The sequence below is a fragment of the Schistocerca americana genome, chromosome 2 (assembly GCF_021461395.2).
Source record: "Schistocerca americana isolate TAMUIC-IGC-003095 chromosome 2, iqSchAmer2.1, whole genome shotgun sequence".
Taxonomy (NCBI): domain Eukaryota; kingdom Metazoa; phylum Arthropoda; class Insecta; order Orthoptera; family Acrididae; genus Schistocerca; species Schistocerca americana.
In genome coordinates this window covers 893589976-893611743 of record NC_060120.1, presented here as the reverse complement: position 1 = coordinate 893611743, position 21768 = coordinate 893589976, and the positions used below count along the sequence as shown (strand labels likewise).

Here is a 21768-nt window from a genome sequence, read left to right as displayed (position 1 = left end):
ACTGTACAGGACCCTCGGCATGCGAGTCATACTCGCGTTTATCCGGATGTGTGTCTGTTAGACAGCACGAAAATGAAAGTGTTGGAAGTGTTTACTATTGCCAGTAACTATCTTCCAATGTAACAAACGAAAACGGTAAAACTATTCGAGAGTCTACATATCACAAACGTCTGAAGAATCTTAATTGTGGATATGTTGTTTTCCTTTATGTAATTACTTACATTTACGTGTATCATTTATCGTAATTTTAAAAAATCGAAAAAATTGGGGTACACGAAATGATGAATTGATAGAATGGTGAAACACGATAGTTAGCGCTTAGCTGCAATAATAGCCAAAGCTCTTGCCTTAGTACAAAAATATTGCTCTCCTCACGTCCCTCCCCTGACAACAATTATGTTTGTTTGGTCAAAAATGAGTTGCACTGGTGGGTGTCGATATGAAATAAGTAGAGAAAAAGGTTTGTCCTTTAAAAAATGGATAAATTATTGATAGTTGTAACAAGAGCCTGGTCTTCTTCCAAATATCGAAGACCGATATTTTATGTTTGATATCGATGTGTTACGATAATGTAAATGCTTTAGTAACGATATTAAAATATCGATGTTAAACTCCCAACATCAAAGTTAGTATATATTTGTAAACAAGAGTGTCCGTTTGTTTGTAATTCATGCAAATTTACAGTTTTATCCAGATCTTGATGAAAGTTTGCTCAGCACACTTTACCTTCAAGACAAGAGGAAGATCACTTCCCATTGACCGAGAGTACACAGTACAAGTAAAGGAAATTTGTAATTATATCATACGGAAACAATATGTATGAAGAGGAAAGGTTGTTACCCTAAATCTCTAAGTTCTTGGCCGATTTACATCAAATTTCTACCCTAATGAACATTAGGCGAATACGTATGTATATTATCAAATATCTCGAATAGTACTTGATCGGTTTACTTCAAATTTTTTGGCCGATGTACTTCAAATTTCTACATTTAGATGAAACAATGAATAATATCAATAAGCAATTATATGTCTAAGAAACGGAATACATTGTGGTAAACTGATTGTAGTTCCTATCGCGAGAATACGTTACAGCGGCAATACCAATTTTGGAGGTAGTACCATCAGACGTCACTTTGCCTTTCACGGGCAAGTGTTCTACCAACTGAGTCCCCGGGACCCGAGTTTCGGTCCGGCACACTGTTTTAATCTGTCAGGAAGTTTCACTGACAGAATCATGATTGCCAACTCTTATTTATTGATTAGTTGTTGTTACACATGACATATACCATAGGAGATATTTTAGTCCGTGTTTCAAAGCTATTTTTATTTTTAAAATCCACAGTGCCACACAAATGCTAAGGTAGTTCGTTGGATATAGTACCAAAAAATGTCACTAGATCGCACGCCGATGAAAAGATCGAATAGAACCCGAGATTTCCCACACTGTGACGTAAAGTGTTCGAACAGAGTTGTACTGAAATAGAGCCCTACTTGAAACAGCGAAAATTGAGCTGAAACAATACCCTTCCATTGCAAGCGATTTAAGTTTCCCATTGTAATGGTACTTGAATTACGTAACCATTACGGCACCTCACCTCAACCTCTCGATACCAGCAATATTCTACTGTGTTTCTGTAAAATAGTTAACATATTTCTGTGACAACATTCAGATTTGATTTCATTAATGTAGAGGTACTTCGAAACATCGATATGTATATGGAATGATATTATTCTTATGTGTATTCTTTCTATTGTCACTATGATCTTTGACGTGCTTGTAACTCTGATTTTTGGGCGCGTAAGCTGTTATTGGAGAGTCAAGCTTTGGTCGTCATGTTAAAAAGACGCAAATTGTGGCCAGTTGATGAAATGTGAATTTTAACGGTGAGGAAGATATTTTCAAGTATGTTTTATATTGTGAAGTTATGTTTTGGAACGAGTTACGTGTTATTGCAACAAAAGTAATAAAAAAGGAAGTGTAACTTAAATTCGGAGTGCTGATTACTTTTTTTACATCACCATTGACCTAACTTGCAAAAGTTTAATCTTCAAAAATGGTTTATGAAACACATCTATATAACTTCTGAATATCGCAGAGTAACACCTAGGCCTCTTTGCACCCGAGCTTGGAATCATCACTACCTAGATTTTCGACGATTGAGCCATGAGCTCACAACGAGACCAGCGTGGGAAACAGGAAAAGATGAGTGCCTAGTTTATCCATTATTTCAAGAAATGACTTTATTAACTGTGCTCTAATGACACCTGCCACATAATATAACTTTGCTGTCGTCCGAAAATGCAATATGCAGCAGCGTGAGCAATACTACAATCATAGTTAATTTTTGACCTTTGTTGTGGTAGGGTTGTTAGACCATGCGACTTGCGTTCTTTATGAGTAACAACATGGCAAAGGGCCAATCACTATGTGTGGCAGGTATTAAACGTCCCGTGCAACGCCGGGCACTAGACCTAGTTGTAAACATCGACCATCCTCGATCCCTAGCTTGCATTGGTAACCCGGAGCTTGCTGTACTTCTAGAAAAGGTGGACAGATTTCATAGAGGGCGACGGCCAGTTGCGGCCTTGAGATAACAACTCGTCTCGCCCACTACGGAGCTCACTCGAGCGAGACCGAATTCTCAAGGTGAGTCAACAGTCTTCAGAGTCCTTCATTGACAGCTCCACTCCCTCCAGTTCCGAAGAGCACCCGCCCCGCGCCGCGCCTCGCGACCTCCTGCACAGAAGTGCCCAGCTGATCGGCGAGCTGTGTGGCAGACTAGACCGAAGAGTTTCTTGTGGCGGCGGTGGCGGTCCTCCGAATGGGCGCAAAAAAAGCCGCCGAAGGATTTCCCGAGCCGCGCACGACCTTCCCCACTCTGCACGCGGGTGCGCCCCCCCCCCCCCCTTTCCTGCGCCCGACGCAGCCCCGAGCGGCGCTCCGCGGCGTCCACTAGCGGCGGCGGCGTCCGTCGTATAAAAGCGACGCCGGTGCGGCGCGCCGCCTCCAGTCATCGGGCAGCCGTCGCCGCGTCAGCTGCACTTGCCTCCACACACACACCGCTGGGATTTGCCCTCGAGGGCTAGCCCGGCCGACACGAACGACCTACCCCACGAGGAGGCACTACTGCAGCGACGCTACAAGACGGCGAAGGACGACCCGGGACCACAATACGCCTGGAACGGAATGCCGCCCCAGCAGAAGAACTCCCCGCCGTCCCGGCAGAAGCAGGCTGACGACAAGGAAGCCGCCAACGGCGGCGTCGCCTCACGACCTGCCGTACCCGAGCTGGTGGTCGTCTGCAGCTCCAAGACGCCCTCTCCGGAAGATGCGCCGCTGCCGCAGCCGCCGGCGGATCAGCCCGAGAAACTGCTCGATTTCGACGACGTGTTGCCGCACATGGGGGAGTTCGGCGTCTACCAGAAGGGTCTTTTCATCCTGCTGGCGCCGTTCGCATTCTTCGTCACCTTCGTGTACTTCACGCAGATCTTCGTCACGCTGACGCCCGAGAACCACTGGTGCAAGGTCCCGGAGCTGATGAACCTCTCCATAGAGCAAAGGTCAGTTGCGAATAGTTGCCCGATTTCTTAGTCCACGGCAAACACTGGCAATGAAGTTGTAAACATTGGGAGTACCGCACGACTGCTGTATTGATCACTCAATAAGAAGCCACCAGCTGATAACCTAATGATTTTTCTTGACACGTTTCGGGTAGAACCCATCATCAGACTATCATTTTTGGTGGTCAGATAAATGAATACAGTATAAAACAAACAAAACTGTCATCCCAGCTGCCATGATGTTCATGACAATCTGATGACTGGTTCTGCCGGCCGGAGTGGCCGAGCGGTTCTAGGCGCTACAGTCTGGAACCGCGCGACCGCTACGGTCGCAGGTTCGAATCCTGCCTCGGGCATGGATGTGTGTGATGTCCTTAGGTTAGTTAGGTTTAAGTAGTTCTAAGTTCTAGGGGACTGATGACCTTAGAAGTTAAGTCCCATAATGCTCAGAGCCATTTGAACCATTTTTTTGATGACGGGTTCTACCCGAAACGCGTCAAATAAAGTCATTAGGTTATCGGCTAGTGGATTCTTATTCAGTGACATGTATAGCAGTTGTGAAGCACTCCTACTGACTTCCAAAAGAGTCGCACTCTTACTTCATGTCTTTATGTCACAGTTGAATGGGAATATTGAGAATCATCAAATGTCCATTTTGTGACAAAATTGAGCTACCTCTGATTTTGTACATACATACATGCATACAGGCCCGATCGCGAAATAGAGAAACCCCACATGTTTTGCCATTTTCTGTGTTGTTATGCAGCAATTGTATCACATAAATCGATGGGAAACCTCCACATCTACCAAAGGTAGGGACTTCCTCAAAATTTTATGTTCTCAGCACTGTTCTAAACAGAAAGAATAATCGATATGTGCCTGCAAATGACAAAAAAATGGATTTACCTAACGCTTTTTCCACCGCTCCTAACAAAAGAAGATATCCAAAACATCTACACCGACGTACGCAATTGGCCAACAGGCGTCAAAGAAAGAACCATGAGTAGAGTATAATTCCACAGACAGTGGAAAAATAGGCATAATTCGTTCGATTTTTTTCGGATTAATGATGAAGTACGACTTAAGTAATGATTTATGCTCATTTATTACAAAATATTAAGAAAGCTCACATGTTCACTACATAAATTTTAACTTAACATCAAGAAAACGGATCACGATTGTATACAGTCAGTTGGTATTGTTCCCTCTACATTCATTTTAACGAAAAATAAGAGGAAAACCGGAATCTCGGCGAAATTTTAAGACCTGGAATGCTCTTGTACTTCCTGAAAAGCCTATTCTTTTTTTAATTTGGGTTTTCTCAATATTCCTATTCAGTTACAAATGAAGTTATAGCTTATAAGTAATGAAAATAAGTAGTGTTCCCCCTTAGACTCAGCTCTTAACGAAATACAAGAATATCGTATACATGGTCTTTCAGAATTAATAGCGAAATCTAACATGGGTAAAACTGTATGATAATAGGTGCAAAAGAAGTCCGGTGAACATGGGTCCGCCATCCGTTTGAGAGATAATAACAAACGTGTGGTTAAAGTCATCGGTGACTTCACTATGAAATATTGCCCACGTTAGCATCAACGTATTTGAAGTGTTAACTCTGTGGTGAAGTCCCCGTCTAGCAGGACTCAAATTTCACCCATGGCTCATGTCTGATGCCTGACAGGGCACCACACATTTTGCTGCTAATGGAAGACAGCTTCTATCGCGACAATGACGTTGAAGATAGTTAGGTTGGGCGGGGCCTGTATGTTTGCTGCAGGATCACTTGATCTCAGTGCTCTTGATTTATCTGCCTGTGGTCAATTCCAAAGTTACCAAAGTGAAGTGTACAGCACCCCAGTTGATACGTTTGAAGCCATCCGCTGTGGTCGAGCGGTTCTAGACACTTCAATTCGGAACCGCGCGCCTGCTACGATCGCAGGTTCGAATCCTGCCTCGGACATGGATGTGTGTGATGTCGATAGGTTAATTACGTTTAAGTAGTTTCTAAGTCTAGGGGACTGATGACCTCAGATATTAAGTCCCATAGTGCTCAGAGCCATTTGAACCATTTTTGATACGTTTGAAGAAGTGGGGCAGCGAGTTGCTCATTCCTGACAAGATTTACGACATGATTCGGAGATGTTCGAAAGCATTCGTAAACCTCTGTCTGAGACGAGTGCAGTATTGAATCCAAATGCTAAGGCGACGAACGCGTCCTTCAATAGATACAAGCGTTCAGTTGCTGAACTAGTACTGTATTTCTTCCACAACGTTAATTGCACTCAGTAACGAAGTGTGAGCTGATATGAAACTTTCTGACACATTAAAACTGTGCCCCTGCAGGGACTCGAACCCGGGGTCTTTACCTTTCGCCGAAAGTGCTTTACGACTGTTACCCGAGCATGATCCATTAGACCTCCTCACAGCTTTACTTCCGCCAGTGCCTCATCTCCTACCATCCGAACTTCACAGAAGTTCTTCTGCGTAACTGGCAGGATTACTACTCCTGGAAGATAGGATATAGCAGAGACATGACTTAGCCGCAGCCTGGGGGTTGTTTCCGTATTGGAATTTTCACTCTGCAGCGAAGTGGGCGCTGATATGAAACTTTCTGACAGATTAAAACTGTGTGCGGACTGAGACTCGAACACAGGACCTTTGCTTTTCGCGGGAAATTGCTCTGCAAGCTGAACTACCTGAGCACTACTCGCGACTGTTTCACCGTATTTCTTGTTAAGGTACGCCATGGGCGAGATTTGAGCCCTATTAGATGTGAGCTTGATCGAAAAACTTACACTCATTTGTATTAATTAGGACAATTCTTTATGCAAACGACAAATACAGTTCAACGATGACTTATATTAAAATATTTTGTTAATATACGGCTCATAATAATTAACACAATTTCTTTTGTTTTTAACGTAGCTGGAACAGTAACAAATCGTTTACTAAACAACCTTTTCATTTTTTTACAAACCGATTTTCACATGTTTCCAACTCAAACATTAATCAGCAAATAAACGGGAATGGATCGATAGGCAGACGCGCATCTGTCACACTCCAGAGATAAGAGCATTTAACTGCGTTTCTCTACAGGTCAATGGCGAGATAGAAAACTGTAAAAGGCTTGTGCGATTGTGTTGTGACTAAATCGTAATCGTGGCTCAGTAAAGGTTATCAATCAGCAAGAAGCACAAATTTTATCCTGAGGAATACCTAGGCTCTTAGTTGCTTTTTTTGCAGCGTTGTTTAGCATGCTCGTTGTGTTGTTAGACGGAAATGCAATGCGTGTGATGGAAAGACAATTGTTCTGATACATAATGATACTTTTTTCCTCCTTTCTTTGTGCATTCGAGTATCAATTTTTGCTGCTAATGTATGTTAATTTTTGATAAAATGAACAACACTTTACTGACTTTAATGAAAATAGTTATCTATAGTGTCGAATTAAAAAAAAAATTAGATTCATTATTACCGTTCTGTACTTTACAACAAAAGCTGATATTGCAATCTACTTGCAGTGTTTCTGCTTCGCATTCTCAGTCCCAGTTTACAGCTGGCCTTCGAAAATATGCCGTAAAAGTTACTGTAGTTTTGCTATATCTACTCTTACTGTCCTGGTGTCACTATGGTTAATAACGCCACCTTTCCCCATGTGTGACTGCCTTTCGAAATTACTTTTGAAACAGCCTTTCTGCCAAGGGACATTGACTTGGCTCATTTTGGTTGCTTACCGTTACGGCTGCACTGAAACGAAAATTATGATAACTTCTGCTCTGTGAAAAAGTAATTCCACTTTACGACAAAAGCGTACTGCAGCCTAAAGCAAAATCAATTCGAATAAGAGACTCGACTTACGGAGAATAATCCCACTTCATCTAAATTGAAAGCCTCAGTATTTCTCTGTCAGTGTAGTGAAACGCTTCCCATAATGTACACTTTCGTAGTGGACATATTCTTAAATTGCACGAAACACAACCATTTCTAATTGTCACTAAAGACGACGAACACCACGCGCAAATGTCATTTTTCGTGTGCAAACTGTATTGACGAATACGGAGAGAAGGCGAAATCCTCTCTTAAAACTCTTCCCTGCGGTTCTTTCCGACAGTTGTGTTACGAAAATGTAGATAGCGGAGGACAGGAAGTCCGCTAGCTGCATGCCGAGTTTCCTGTTCTCAACTTGAGCCGACCTGATTAGTGTTTCAACCGCGGCGCCGCTTCCTATTAGTTTCGAAATTACTCCTTTACTCATCTTATGTATAGAGATTTTCAAAACCTCCACTGGTATTTTGGTGTCTAGATCGAAGGGTAGTGAAATAATTAGCATTGTCAAGTGTCTTTTTATTCATTTTCAAATACGTTTGAGGACACAAATGTGATTCTTGCCAAATATGAGTTGTTGCAGCGTTTCAGAAATTATGTGTGAAGCAGACACTGGAAAATATACCTTTACTGCCGTTTCGTGTCTGGCAGGTACTGCGAAATATGAAAATAATTTTACCTGGAGAATTTTGAATGTCTTGTTACGTAGAGACCAACATATGTTAATCATTATCACAAACACTGACACGCAGTATTACGCCACCCGGAGCGGCCGAGCGGTTCTAGGCGCTACAGTCTGGAACCGCGCGACCGCTACGGTCGCAGGTTCGAATCCTGCCTCGGGCATGGATGTGTGTGCTGTCCTTACGTTAGTTAGGTTTAAGTAGTTCTAAGTTCTAGGGGACTGATGACCTCAGCAGTTAAGTCCCATAGTGCTCAGAGCCATTTGAACCATTTGAACGCAGTATCACAATTCGTTAACGGAGCATAGATGTTACACACTCAGGGCAGGGTACCTTCTAGTAAACTAAATGATATTGTCGCGTTGTTACCACAGTCAAGTTCAAATCTGAAAGCAGCGTCGTGAATGAAGTACAATACTTAGCACAGAGGTCGTTATGGACACATACGTACAGAAAACAGAACTGCCACCTGGATGGAGCATGCTGCTATTTATACGAACATCGAATGTCCAGTATCTGAAAAGCTTACAAATACAAGCAATTTCGAAACCTTCTAGAAATGATAAACACTAAATAAGAAACACGCAATTTGATCCGGACACATATTAGCGGACACTACTATGTGATGCGCCCATCCTTCGTCTGGCATTTAAGATTTATGAACTCAGCTGGGAACGCTTTCAATGAGGTGTCTGAATGTCTGAAGGAATAGCAGCTCATTCTTCCTCAAGAGCCTGGACGCTGGGGCCTGGACAAAGTAGACGTTGTGACTCATCCCAAAGGTATTCCATTCGGGTCAGGTCGGGACTCAAGGCAGGCCAGTCCATTTCAAGAATATTATTGTCCACAGACCACTGCCTCGCAGATGCTGCTTCACGATACGGTGCGTTATCATGCTGGTACAAACAATCGTCGTTTCCTAACTGTTCCTTTATTGTAGGCAGTACATAAGGAGCAAAATGTGTTCATATCCCTCCATATTTAGGGTTATATTAAGCGCACTGAGAGGATCACGTTCTGACCAAGAAAAACATCCCCTTACCGCAGCATCATCTCCTCCATACTTCACTCTTAAATTAACGTTCTCCCTTCCAGCTGATTGCCACAGCGTGTAGGACAATTTATCGCTTCAGCTCATTCGTTTCCAGAAAGCCACTGTCCAGTGTCGTCGCTCTGTGCATTACATCAAGAGTCGTTTATCATTGGCGACACAAATGTGTGGCTTACGATGAGCTGCTCGGCCTTTGTACCCATTCTCTTTAACTCCATCGGCTCAGTCACTGTGTTAGCTGGACAGCTGGTTGCATTTTGGAACTCACGAGTGATTCCTTCTGCTGATTTCACACTAATTTTTTTACAACCACAGTGGTGCTCGACTCTCCCTGACCGTTAGTAAATAAGATCTACCTGTTCTTGGCTGAGATGTGACAGTTCCTCCGCGTTTCCACTTTACAAGAATATCACCAGCAGTCACCTAGGGGAACTTGAAAAGGCTTTATACGACCTCGATCGAGTTGTTATTTATGTGATATGCAATGACTAGCCCACATTCGAAACCAAAGAGCTCTCCTGACCGATCGATGCTGCTATTACTGCTTTTCTACTGATGACACAATACTCCCCACCTCCTCGTACACCAGCGGATCCACCTCTCATGGCATGTAGTGGTCAACTACGCGTGACATCGGGGTATCCGGATGTTTTTGATCAGATGGTGTTTTTGCTGGTGACTGGATTTGAGCTGGCGACAGGCAGCATCTCCAGCCAGAAATGCTAGCAGCTTCTGCATTCTGCTCGCAGCTCAGCTAGCTGTACTATTACTTCCATATATAAGTATTGCACGATTACTTTTTCAAAGACGAAAAAGATGTTTACTTTACGTAAAGGCCGGCCGTTGTGGCCGAAGGGGTTCTAGGCGCTTCAGTCCGGAACCGCGCTGCTGCTACGGTTGCAGGTTCGAATCCTGCCTCGGGCATCGATGTGTATGCTGTTCTTAGGTTAGTTAGGTTTAAATAGTTCTAAGTCTAGGGGACTCATGACCTCAGATGTTAAGTCCCATAGTGCTCAGAGCCATTTTTTTAAGTAAGGCCGTACCTGAAGCAACAATGAAATTCACCGAGTCGGTTTGAAATGTTTCATTTACTGTCTTCACCTCTTTTTCCATTTGCAGTTCTATTAACGCATCCATTCTACGATCTTTATTTTCTGTGACACATTATTATGCGGCGAAAAGCATTATTAACCTATTGCTGTTAAAGAAAAAATGTGGCGCATCTTTCTGTGGTCTGACGTCTCTGTGAGTCGAACGGAACATGCAAGTTTAATGCACGCGACAATTATTTGAACAATGACAATAGTGTCCAGCTGTGGAGTCACTGAAATGATCAGTCTTCTGTGCACATATTTCTTTCCAAGGCAAGCCTTTTTATTTCTTTAACGAATACCAATATCAAAAAATAAAAACTTTGTGCTTACTCATGTCAGCGACTTTATTCTCATTAACTTGCTGCACTTTTCATGCGGCTACCAGGGAACAGAAAGCCGCCAACATAGTTCACTCTCATTAAACTTTTGAAACCAACTGACATCTGCCTGTAAGCCTTTTAAATTTATTGTTTCACATATATGTTGGACAGTCGCTAGTTCTCCTTCTTTCTTAACGTTTCCTCGGACGCTTTCCCTCGCATACTCTTCACTTGCTGATAAACACTTAAAACCTGCTGACTCAATCCACTCGACTGTCGCACCGTCGAGCAGTAGTCTGTTGATCAGAATTATAACTATGTCCACCGTAATTTATCGTAAAGGTTCTTGTCTATTAAAATACAATACTGTTACGTGGCATGGTCCAGGATATCGTGTATATGTTTACCGTGATAATGATTTTTGAGTTCACCTCTGTGACCTTCACACGAAGATCATTTCTCAGATTTATATGTCTGGGCTTTATTCAGACAGATTCTTCAGCAGCTAACATAGTTTATTATAGGCTACGTACACGTCGAAATGGCTCGTGAGTGGTGCTCTGAATTGGGTGGATTCTGACGTATGATTAAGCACTACTAGCTGATTTAGAGCCCTCTCTCAATTTCAATTGAACAAACGGATTTGTCCATGGACTACAGTGTTATCTTCAAGTGCGTATGGTATGCGATTTTTGCTTTGCATTGTGTCTCGTTTGTCTTGACTACCCCAAATAACTTTTTGTCGAGAAGCGAAAAAGAAATGCATAAAGCAAATGTTTAGCTACCAGGGCGGTCATTCTCTAGCATGACTGCCTTCATTGTAACTTGGTTCGTTACGAATATATGAACAGCAGTACGTCTTTTTAATAATTCACCCTTCCTTTTTTTGGTAATCCACTGCCTCTGCTCTAGGTCCGTTCATGCACGTAAAACGGTGTACCATTCTCGTAAATATGACGTTACTAAAAACGTAACGCAAAACTGAGTTCGACTCTCTCGTACGAGCACATAGGATGTAATCCTAGCAGTAACGAAATTTGTCAGTTTCTTGGAGTTGACAATGAAGAAACGGAAACGCAAAGACAATTCAAGCTGGTCATTCAGTTCATCGTCTTCATTTGAGGATTTGTGTGAGCGCAACGTACACCAACGAAGAGAGGGTGGAAATAATACTCATCTGAGGAGAAGTAGCTACTAGGTTAGCAGAGAAGTAATAGCAAAATGGTTTCTTATTCACAAAATGGGTACATGTAGTACAATACTTTCGTATTTCTAAATGATGTGTTTGTGTACAGTAAAGGCAGTTCTTGATGAGAAACTACATCATCATTACCTTTTTTTGTTGTCGTTGAAAGTAGGCATAACGCTACTTGGGGAGAGCAATCCTACAGAGAGGGATACCCTGACAAGAACCCACCTACCCGACGGATCTTTCTTCATCTTATTGTGACTCTTCAGGAAGTGAGAAGTTTCTATCCAGGGCAACGCAGTCGTAGAACTCGCACACACGAAACCGCTGATGTTACTGTTCTCGACACTGTTGCAATAAATCCAAACTTGAGCACGCAACAGCTTGAACAGGAGACTGGAATTTATAAAACGAGTGCACATTTCGTTTCAACACGTCACCAGATCCATTCTTACCACATACACTTACACCAATAATTCCTGAATAGTGTGCAGTTCTGTCAGTGTGCACAGCAGCAAATCTTTTCCCACCTCAACTTCTTCTCCGAATTTCCTTTGACCAATAGATGCTCATTCTCAAACAAAGGACAAATAAATACAACGGACATGTAGTATTCAACCGGCTAAAACCCATTACGGTTTAGACACTAGGAACAACAGCGCCAATGGGGACTTAATGTCTGGTGTGGATGACTGATATATTGGTCCTTATGACTATAGTGGTAACCCAAACGGCAGGGTAATGCCAACTTCCTGAAATGAATTCTTCTTCGTCTTATGGAGGAAGTGCCACTAAGAATCAGAATGCTTGCGTGATATCAACACGATGGATGTCCAGCACATAATGCCTTGAGTGCGTTGATGTTCGGAGCCATCTTGCCAGATGGACTGGTCGTGAAGCAACAGTGGATTGGCCTGCTCTATCTCATGACTCACCTCCTCCAGAAGTTTTTCTTTGTAGATGTTTGAGCGGCGTAGTCTATCGCAAAATTCCACCAGTTCTAGAGAGCAAACAGGAGCATATCGTACTTGCTTATAATTTACTTCAGTAGGTAACAATGGAACAGCAATGAACTCTTTCACCCAACGCATAGACCGATGTACTACAGTCCTTCGTCCTACTTTGAGCAGCTTTGAATGTTCTACCCCTTTTTGAGACCACAACAGATTACAGTACAACAAAATGGTATTAAAGATTGCCATTTCTGTTTGTTATTAAGTTGAAAGTTGAATTTACATGATAGTTTTCGAACAGGTCTTGATAAGATGAACTGAATTACCGAATAAAAAAATATTGGTTACTATTTGAAGAAGACGAACCGTCGTTTCATATCTTCGCATCGCACTAAGTTACAAGACAGGCAGTCTCCCTAGAAACTAAACAACATTCGATTGATGTCTTTCTACTTTTCTTCTGGTCAAGATAATGGGACATGCTTTTTTGTCGAAATCTGACATTTTGAGAACGTGGCTGTGTACAAAATACAGGTTGATTCCTGCAAAGAAGGCAACAGCAACCAGCCACTATTGATAAATGCTATTTCTTTGGACAAACAACGCCGTTTCCGGTTTCGAACCAATAAGTTCATCTTCAGACGCTGTTTCTACATCTATATCTACATTATACTCTGCGAATCAGACTTAAGTGCCTGACAGAAGGTTGATTGAACCACCTTCACAATAATTCTCTATTGCTACAATATCGAACAGCGCGCGGAAAAGACGAACACCTATATCTTTCGTCCGAGCTCTGATATACCTTACTTTATCACCATGATCGTGTCTCTCTATGTAGGTCGGCGTCAACAAAATATTTTCGCATTCGGAGGAGAAAGTTGGTGATCGAAATTTCGTGAGAACATTCCACGCCTTTCTTTTGATGATGTCCAGTCCAAATCCTGTACTACGTCAGTGACTCCCTCTCCCCTACTTCACGTTAATACAAAACGTGCTGCTCTTCTTTGAACTTTCTCGATGTACTACGTTAATCCTGTCTGTTCAGGTCTAGATATACATTTGCTGAAGTTTACATCAGAATAAACTTCGGAAATATATATTTAGACGTGGATAGTCGTCTGAAGATGACCTCGTCCGTTCGAAATCGTAACGGTGTTATTTGTCTAAAGAAACAGTAGTGGCTGGTTATTGTCGTCTTATCTGCAGAAGTCACCCTCTATAATTAGGACACCACATGTGGACAATTTCGAGGGTGACGTATTCACATGCATTTCTGCCTTTAAATTGAGCACATCCTCGAAAGTTACCAGTACTGATTAATGAAACATTCATTTGAAGTAATAGCCACACAGTTATGAGACTGTTCTTTGAGTTTGTCGAGGATGTGGTGCACACCCCGAATGCGTCAAAGATATAAACTGTTCTCGTCCTACACTAAATTAAAAGAACAGCGTCCAAAAAACAAGGAATCTCCAAACCAAAGTCATGCAACACTTCATTCATGGTGCAAACCTAACTTGCAAAGTTGCTTCTGAGAATGTCGTCATAAGTGCAACACCCGTGCAAACTGAAAGCCACTAGGCATAGTAGCATCGTTTCGCAGACGAAAGCTTTCACCAGACTTGAACACATTCGCACGTCGTCTGCCACCACTTTACAACCGTCTTCGGCTGCAACGCTCACCTCACCGTCGTGGAGTGAGCAGTCACAGTCCTGATACAGCGTGTCGCCACCTACATTATTGATGAGTAACGCCAACTTCAGTTCTATTATGTGCTCTCAAAGTGCACTCTAAGCGAAAGAGAACGCAAAACAGGACGAAGAGTTCATTAGGTGCATGCACTGTAAACAAACATCTCCTTCTTTTCCAAACTGCGAGTGAGGCTGTTTGCGGCACTGAGGAAGCAGAGTTCAAGGCAGCAGCGCTTTCAAAGCCGGCCGTGCTGTTTGCATAACCAGTGCCTGAGGGCCAGTGGCCGTGGTCAGGAATACCCGCAGCCGCCATCAGCCGTCGACCCGTTCTGCGTGTGTGTTTAACCTATTTCCGTGTACGAGATAACTCTCTTGACAATATGTTATCTGTTTGTAGTCCTTCAGCTAATATTTTATATAGCTATAATCAATTTTTGAGCTGATAAGACAGGAACACAGAGTTGTTTTCTTTGTTTTCCCCGGTCTGTACGCTTACACCATCACAGTCGTTATAGCTGAACTTAAGCGTGTTTGACAAATGCTGGAGCCGGCGAGACCTGCACAACTGCCGCCGTGTTATATTGATACATCTACGTGAAGTCACTGGTGAAAGGCAATGCCAAGCAGTCTGTGTCAGAGATGCACGCAACAGTGCTGTCTGCGTTCACTTACCGGGAAAAACATCTTGTCGGCAGTCTGTAGGTCGTGACCCCATGAGCTTGTCAGAGGCTTATGTCATTCGTTACAATACAGTATTACTACAATCACCGAAATGTCGTGCTGGTAAAAAGGTGCAAATGAGTAGGATAGGGGAACACAGTCACAGCAGTGTACCCGTGTAGGAAATGTCTGCAACCATTCTGGAATTTGTGGAAGGAGCGGTGCAGGAAAGAAGATAGCCACCACATCTGGAGGAAAGAAACAAGTCTGCTAATGCAGCACAGATTTCTTCTGGCCTCGCTAGTGATTCGGCCGCCCACGTTTTCCCAGGACCGTTTCGCAACCGTTGCACAGTCAGTCAGACATTTTACATTTTCAACTGTAGTACTAGCGTCTCCAATGGCGTGTTATTTATGACACGGACTTGAATGATAAAAAGGAGAGAGTTTAAGTCCCTGAGGCACTGGACTGGATCAGAGAAAAGGTTTTGCAAGAAGAAAGGAAGATCTACACTGAAGCGCCAGAGAAACTGAAATAGGCAAGCGTTTTCAAATACAGAGATACGTAAACAGGTAGAACACGGCGCTGCGGTCTGCATTGCCTATATAAGACAAAAAGCGTCAGGCGCAGTTGTTAGTTCGGTTACTGCTGCTACAATGGCGGGCTATCGAGATGTGAGTTTGAAGGTGATGTTATAGTCGGCGCAAGAGCGATGGGACACAGCATATCCGAGGTAGCGGTGAATTGAGGATTTTCCCGTACGACCACTTCACGAGTGTATCATGAATATAAGGTATCCGGTAAAATATCAAATCTCCGACATTGTTGCCGCCGGGATAAGATCCTGCAGGAACGGGACCAACAACGACTGAAGAGAATCGTTCAACGTGACAGAAGTGCAAAAATTCCGCAAATTGCAAGAGATTTCGATGTGCACCATCAACAAGTGTCAGCGTGCGAACCATTCAACGAAACATCATCGATATGGACTTTCGGAGCCGCAGGTCCACTCTTATACCCTTGATGACTGCGCGACACAGAGCTTTACGCCTCACCGATATCGTGCTGTTGATGACTGGAAACGTGTTGCCTGGTCGGATGAGTCTCGTTTCAAATTCTATCGAGCGGATGGACGTGTACGGGTATGGAGACAACCTCATCAATCCATGGTCCCTGCATGTCAGCGGGTGACTGTTCAAGCTGGTGGAGGATCTGTAATGGTGTGGCCTGCCGCAGTGACCGAGCGGCTCTAGGCGCTACGGTCGCAGGTTCGAATCCTGCCTCGGGCATGGAAGTGTCTGATGTCCTTAGGTTAGTTAGGTTTAAGTAGTTCTAAGTTCTAGGGGACTGATGACCTCAGATGTTAAGTCCCATAGTGCTCAGACCCATTTGAACCATTTAATTTTTGTAATGTTGTGGGGCGTGTGCAGTTGGAGTGATATGGGATCCAGCATCCATTCATGTCCATTGTGCATTCCGACGGACTTGGGCAATTCCAGCCGGACAATTTGAAACACCACACGCCCATAATTGCTAGAGAGTGGCTCCACGAACACTCTTCTGAGTTTAAACACTCCTACTGGTCACAAAACTGCCAAGATATGAACATTATTGAGCATATCTGGGATGCCTTGCAATGTGGTGTTCAGAAGAGATCTCCAGCCCCTCGTACTCTTACGGATTTATGGACAGTCCTGAGGAGTTCATGGTGCCAGTTCCCGCCATCACTACTTCAGATAATAGTCAAGTCCATGCCACGCCGTGTTGCCGCCTTTCTGCGTGCTCGCGGGAACCGTTGACGATATTAGGCAGGTGCGCCAGTTTCTTTGCCCCATCAGTGTACATCTGCACCTAGATGGCGTTCACAAACAGTTTGAAAGGGTTGTAAGGGTGTTGCGGAGCAGGTCGTGCAGAGAAATAATTGTTAAGAACAACATTCGATAAGCTGCACTGTTTCAGAGTTAATTAGCACTGAAGTTAGCCCATCATGGCGCTGCGCGCGTAGATTCAAATGGCCCGCCAGATACGGTGTCGCCAAACGCGCGCTTCGTTTGGTTTCCTAAACTTGAACGAGAGAGCGATACAAAAATTGGACATGGGACGGTAGTAAGGATCGAACCCGAGCCAAAGGCTGAGCAGTCTACCCGTGCGCTATCATGCACGCTATGGTAACAAGTGACACTATTTGGGAGGTCACTTGAAATTGTGCGCGCAACTGCCTGATCGTCTAACTTCAAAGTTAATTAACTCGGACTTTTTTAACAAATATATCTCAGCACAATCTACCGTGTACCACCCCTACAAGCTTTCCAGACTCTTTCTGACCACTTTGTATCCTCCCCTAGCAATCTTACAGTCTCTTACGGAGGGCACAAAAGGCACCACTATCTGTTCCCACCTTCCATGTTCCATTCGCGAATAGCGGGTGGGAAGAATGGTTATTGAAAAACCTTCGTATTACCTCAAATTTCTCGGATTTTCTCGTTGTGGTCTTTTCGCGAGACGTGTGGAAGGAAGTAATAGTTTGTCCCTTACTTCCCACAACGTACTTCTCGGAATGTCAATAGTAGACCTCTCTGTGAAGCTTCTTTCTCGTAGCGCTTGCTACTGAAGTTTGTTGAGCATCCCCGTAACGCTCACATACCGAGTAAAGGACCCGTTGACGAAACGTGCTGCTCTTAGATTGATCTTCTCTTTCACGTCTGTTAATCCTACTTGAGAAGGGTCCCAGACTGATGAGCAATACTCAAGAATTTGTCGGCTAAGTTTTTTTGTAAGCCAGGTTTTTCGTTGACGAATTGCATGTCCGCAAGATACTTCCAATGAATCTCAGCATGGCATATGCTTTTGATCCGATGTGTTTTGTGTTGTCGTTCCACTTTACGTCACTCCGAATGGTTAGACCTAGATATTTTACGCTGTTTTCCAGTGGCTTGTCGCCAATTGCGTAATCGTCCTGCCGACCAGTGTGGCTGAGCGGTTCTAGGGGCTTCAGTCTGGAACCGCGCGACCGCTACGGTCGCAGGTTCGAATCCTGCCTAGGGCATGCATGTGTGTGATGTCCTTGGGTTAGTTAGGTTTAAGTAGTTCTAAGTTCTAGGGGACTGATGACCTCCGATGTTAAGTCCCATAGTGCTCAAACCCCCCGTAATCGTCCTGAAGTGAATTTCAAAAATGGTTCAAATTGCTCTGAGCACTATGGGACTCAACTGCTGACGTCATTAGTCCCCTAGAACTTAGAACTAGTTAAACCTAACTAACCTAAGGACATCACAAACATCCATGCCCGAGGCAGGATTCGAACCTGCGACCGTAGCGGTCTCGCGGTTCTAGACAGCAGCGCCGTTAACGGCACGGCCACTTCGGCCGGCAAGTGAATTTCCTCGCCTATTTATACACAGTACCGTACATTACATTTATTTCCGTTCTGGGCCAACTAGTCCCTGCACCAACCATCGATCCTCTGCAGATCTTCCTACAATCTGTTACAATCTTCTGGCGCTTGCTATAGACAAGCACATCATCTGTAAACAGATTTGTGGAGAAAAAATCGCCAAGCCTTGAATCTATAGTGAAGTTCATGAACATAGCCAGACTAAGAAGTGAAATGAACTTTTACCGTTGTTTAAAAGCACAAATACGTCACCGCAGTTCCAAAATGTGTCTCAAAACCTGTTGCTCGCTCAAGAAATTATTTTGTAATCTGTGAGGAAAAATCGCGATGCTTTGTGGATGTTATCGTTGAATCAATAGTGACGTCCACGAGTATTGCCACACCAAGAACTGAAATGATCTTTTACCATAGTTCATGTGTAAAACCACGCAAATGATTAGAATTACGTAACTGAGCAGTATCCCTGACTGAGTATTCTGAATTCTGCGAAGTTCAGAGTGTTACAATGAACGAGCCAAAAGTTCGTTGTATTTAATAAAAGATGTTCAGTCTCTCTCCACACGCTTTGTATGAAAGTCTCCAAGTATCAGCAGTGGTCAGTAGAAGTCTGTGACACCCTTACAAATAAACTTTCATCTCAGGAGAGAAGCTGCACCAATAGTATTTCCAAGAACGCTTGTTTGTACGTTCTCTCGCCCGGGTTCCCGGGTTCGATTCCCAGCGGGGTCAGGGATTTTCTCTGCCTCGTGATGACTGGGTGTTGTGTGATGTCCTTAGGTTAGTTAGGTATAAGTAGTTCTAAGTTCTAGGGGACTGATGACCATAGATGTTAAGTCCCATAGTGCTCAGAGCCATTTGAACCATTTGTACGTTCTCTGCCACACACGGCTGAATTACAGTAGGAGATGTTGCATGAAAGAGGGGCAGTGATTCGGGTTTTAAAACCTCACTGAAGTTGCGGCTGCTGTTCACAATGAACTCAATACGTAGGATTCGAGAGCCCATTTTCTGTTGCATGGCGACGCAACAATAAAACATCCGGCTTGCTGCTACGACGCTCAACAGTTCTGTATTCTAGACTGCAGTCACTACGGTAGTTCTCACACGTATCTGACCACAATAGTGGTTCAGCATGAAGCGTATCTTATCCGAAAACTCAATATTTTGCCAATCAAAGCGCCACGGATTTCGTTTGCGAGTCCATCGGTGCCTGACGCTTTCCTGTTTCCCTGTAATGAGATCTACCGCAATAAGTACATGCCCACCGGATCACCCCGTAGCAGACTGTGTCGAAATATGCACATAGACTAGTGCTTACTAACAGCAGTGCTCCAGTTTCATGCCAATGTGGTGCTTCGTTTACCTGTACGGTATCTTACTCCAGTCATTTTGCTTTCTCAAGTACCCACCCGTTGCTTCGTATAGCCCTCTTCCATCTACTGTTATTACAGACATATCACTGCAGCAACAGTTTTCACTGTAGAAGACAAAATGTCATGGTGCGGCAAACCAGAGGTATATTACTTTGCCCCATTCGAAGTCACTCATATATTTAAATTGCGCCTTTGACGTCGTCGAGGTATTCTGGTATGCCTTTCACATTTACGCTTCGCTAGGCGTATCACAGAGCAAAAGAGCTCTTATTACCGGTATGCTGTTCTGCACTCTCAGAGTTTGTATTTATTGGATACTGCAAATTTTACAAAAGTCAGGATACTATCGCAGAGAACAGCGGACTCAAGTGGAAACACACTGGAGTTGTGGTAGGCATGGGGAAGATTTTTCAGCGCAGATGGGCAAAGGCGGAAAGAAGATAACATACCCGGACGAACAGAAAGAGAGAGCATTGTATTCTGCGTGATGTGACAATGCGTTCGGAAAGATTCTACGAGTATAACACAACTCCCTCTCTCTCTCTCTCTCTCTCTCTCTCTCTCTCTCTATATATATATATATATATATATATATATATATATATATATAAGAGAGGACCCGGTCTTGGCTTCGAATCAACGATCAACGAGAAATACACTCAGCACGGCTTGTGGAGAAATCCGAAATAACTGCTTTTTTCCCCCTATGTAATCCCCACCATGTCTGAAACTTGTTCCACCAACTGAGTGAGATCTTCCATACGTATTACAGATATTTGTCACAACTATATCCTTGAAATACAATAGAGGAAATGCAGTGTTTTATTAGATAATAAAATAAATGTCACAGAAAGAAAGAAACAAATATTTTTGGAACTGACGTGTTCATCTCTCTCTCTCTCTCTCTCTCTCTCTCTCTCCCTCTCTCTCTCTCTCACACACACCCACACCCACACCACCCACCCACACAAATACATACACACAGACACACATCCACGCGCAGGTAAAGACGGAAAAAAAAACAAGTAACAGTCGGCTCAATTGATGGCAGGTTTGTTTCCGCTTCGACTCGTTGAGACCCCGCCCTGCTTGTCGTTTAACAATGATTGAATTCAGGCTACTCTTTGGAACGGTCACTCAAAGCATTCAGTGTCGATTTAACGGCCGCTACAGCACAAAAAACCTTTCTCAGCGCAAAGAAACTACCCGGCTATTTCCAGCTGCTACGACCGTAACCCCCTTTCCATTGTTTACGTGTGTCTGTACGACAAAGGTGAGATGGCTCACGTGCTTTTTCACAGTTTGGCGTATTCGTAATCAGTTGCGTGATGTGTTAAGACAGTCGTTTCAACGAGTCGTCTAAAGCGGCCTGGCTGTTTAACATGTGATAAAAAGAAAGGTACTGGATGCAGCTATACCTACGTACTACGTTTCTCTAAAACGGTTTTTCGATACAGTTTATTTTCTTATTACAGGACATTTTTACTGAGTGCCTGTGTACTCTGGTTTTATACAGTTCATGACAGTTATTTACTGACATTTCTTACGGTGTAAGTTCTTTGCGGCTTTAGGTGTTTTAGGAGCTGTTGTGCTTGCGGATTCAAGAACCTGTGGAATCCAGCATATCGAGATCAGCTTTGTATTGCCGAAGTGCAACTGACACACTCGCGAACGTTCAACTCTGCGCCCTGTCACACAACACATACGCCCGACACAACAGAATGTGTATCAACATCAGCAGGAACTAAAAAAAAAAAAAAAAAAAAAAAAGGCCGAAGTCGTCACTTGGTCAACCAGGAGTAAACAAAGTACATAGGACAAAAATGCCTCTTGCGCCTCTCGACGACAATACATTACTGATTTACTTTTCGGAAGCACTGTTTACATATTGCACTAATTTCAGGCCGGTTGGAGGCCATTATTCCGCATAAGCGACTTATCACATGGCAAATTACCCTCTCCCCCTT

At 43.6% G+C, this 21768-nt stretch overlaps 1 protein-coding gene across 1 annotated transcript in view; it reads left to right on the top strand.

The window, feature by feature from the left end:
• The first annotated feature begins 3021 nt into the window (after positions 1 to 3021).
• LOC124595040 (organic cation transporter protein-like) overlaps positions 3022 to 21768 on the top strand; it is a 155357-nt gene continuing 136610 nt past the window's right edge. Inside the window, exon 1 of the mRNA XM_047133603.1 lies at positions 3022 to 3561. Within this exon, the coding sequence (XP_046989559.1) occupies positions 3188 to 3561 (374 nt within the window). The 5' untranslated portion in view covers positions 3022 to 3187. The remainder of the gene's footprint in view (positions 3562 to 21768) is intronic.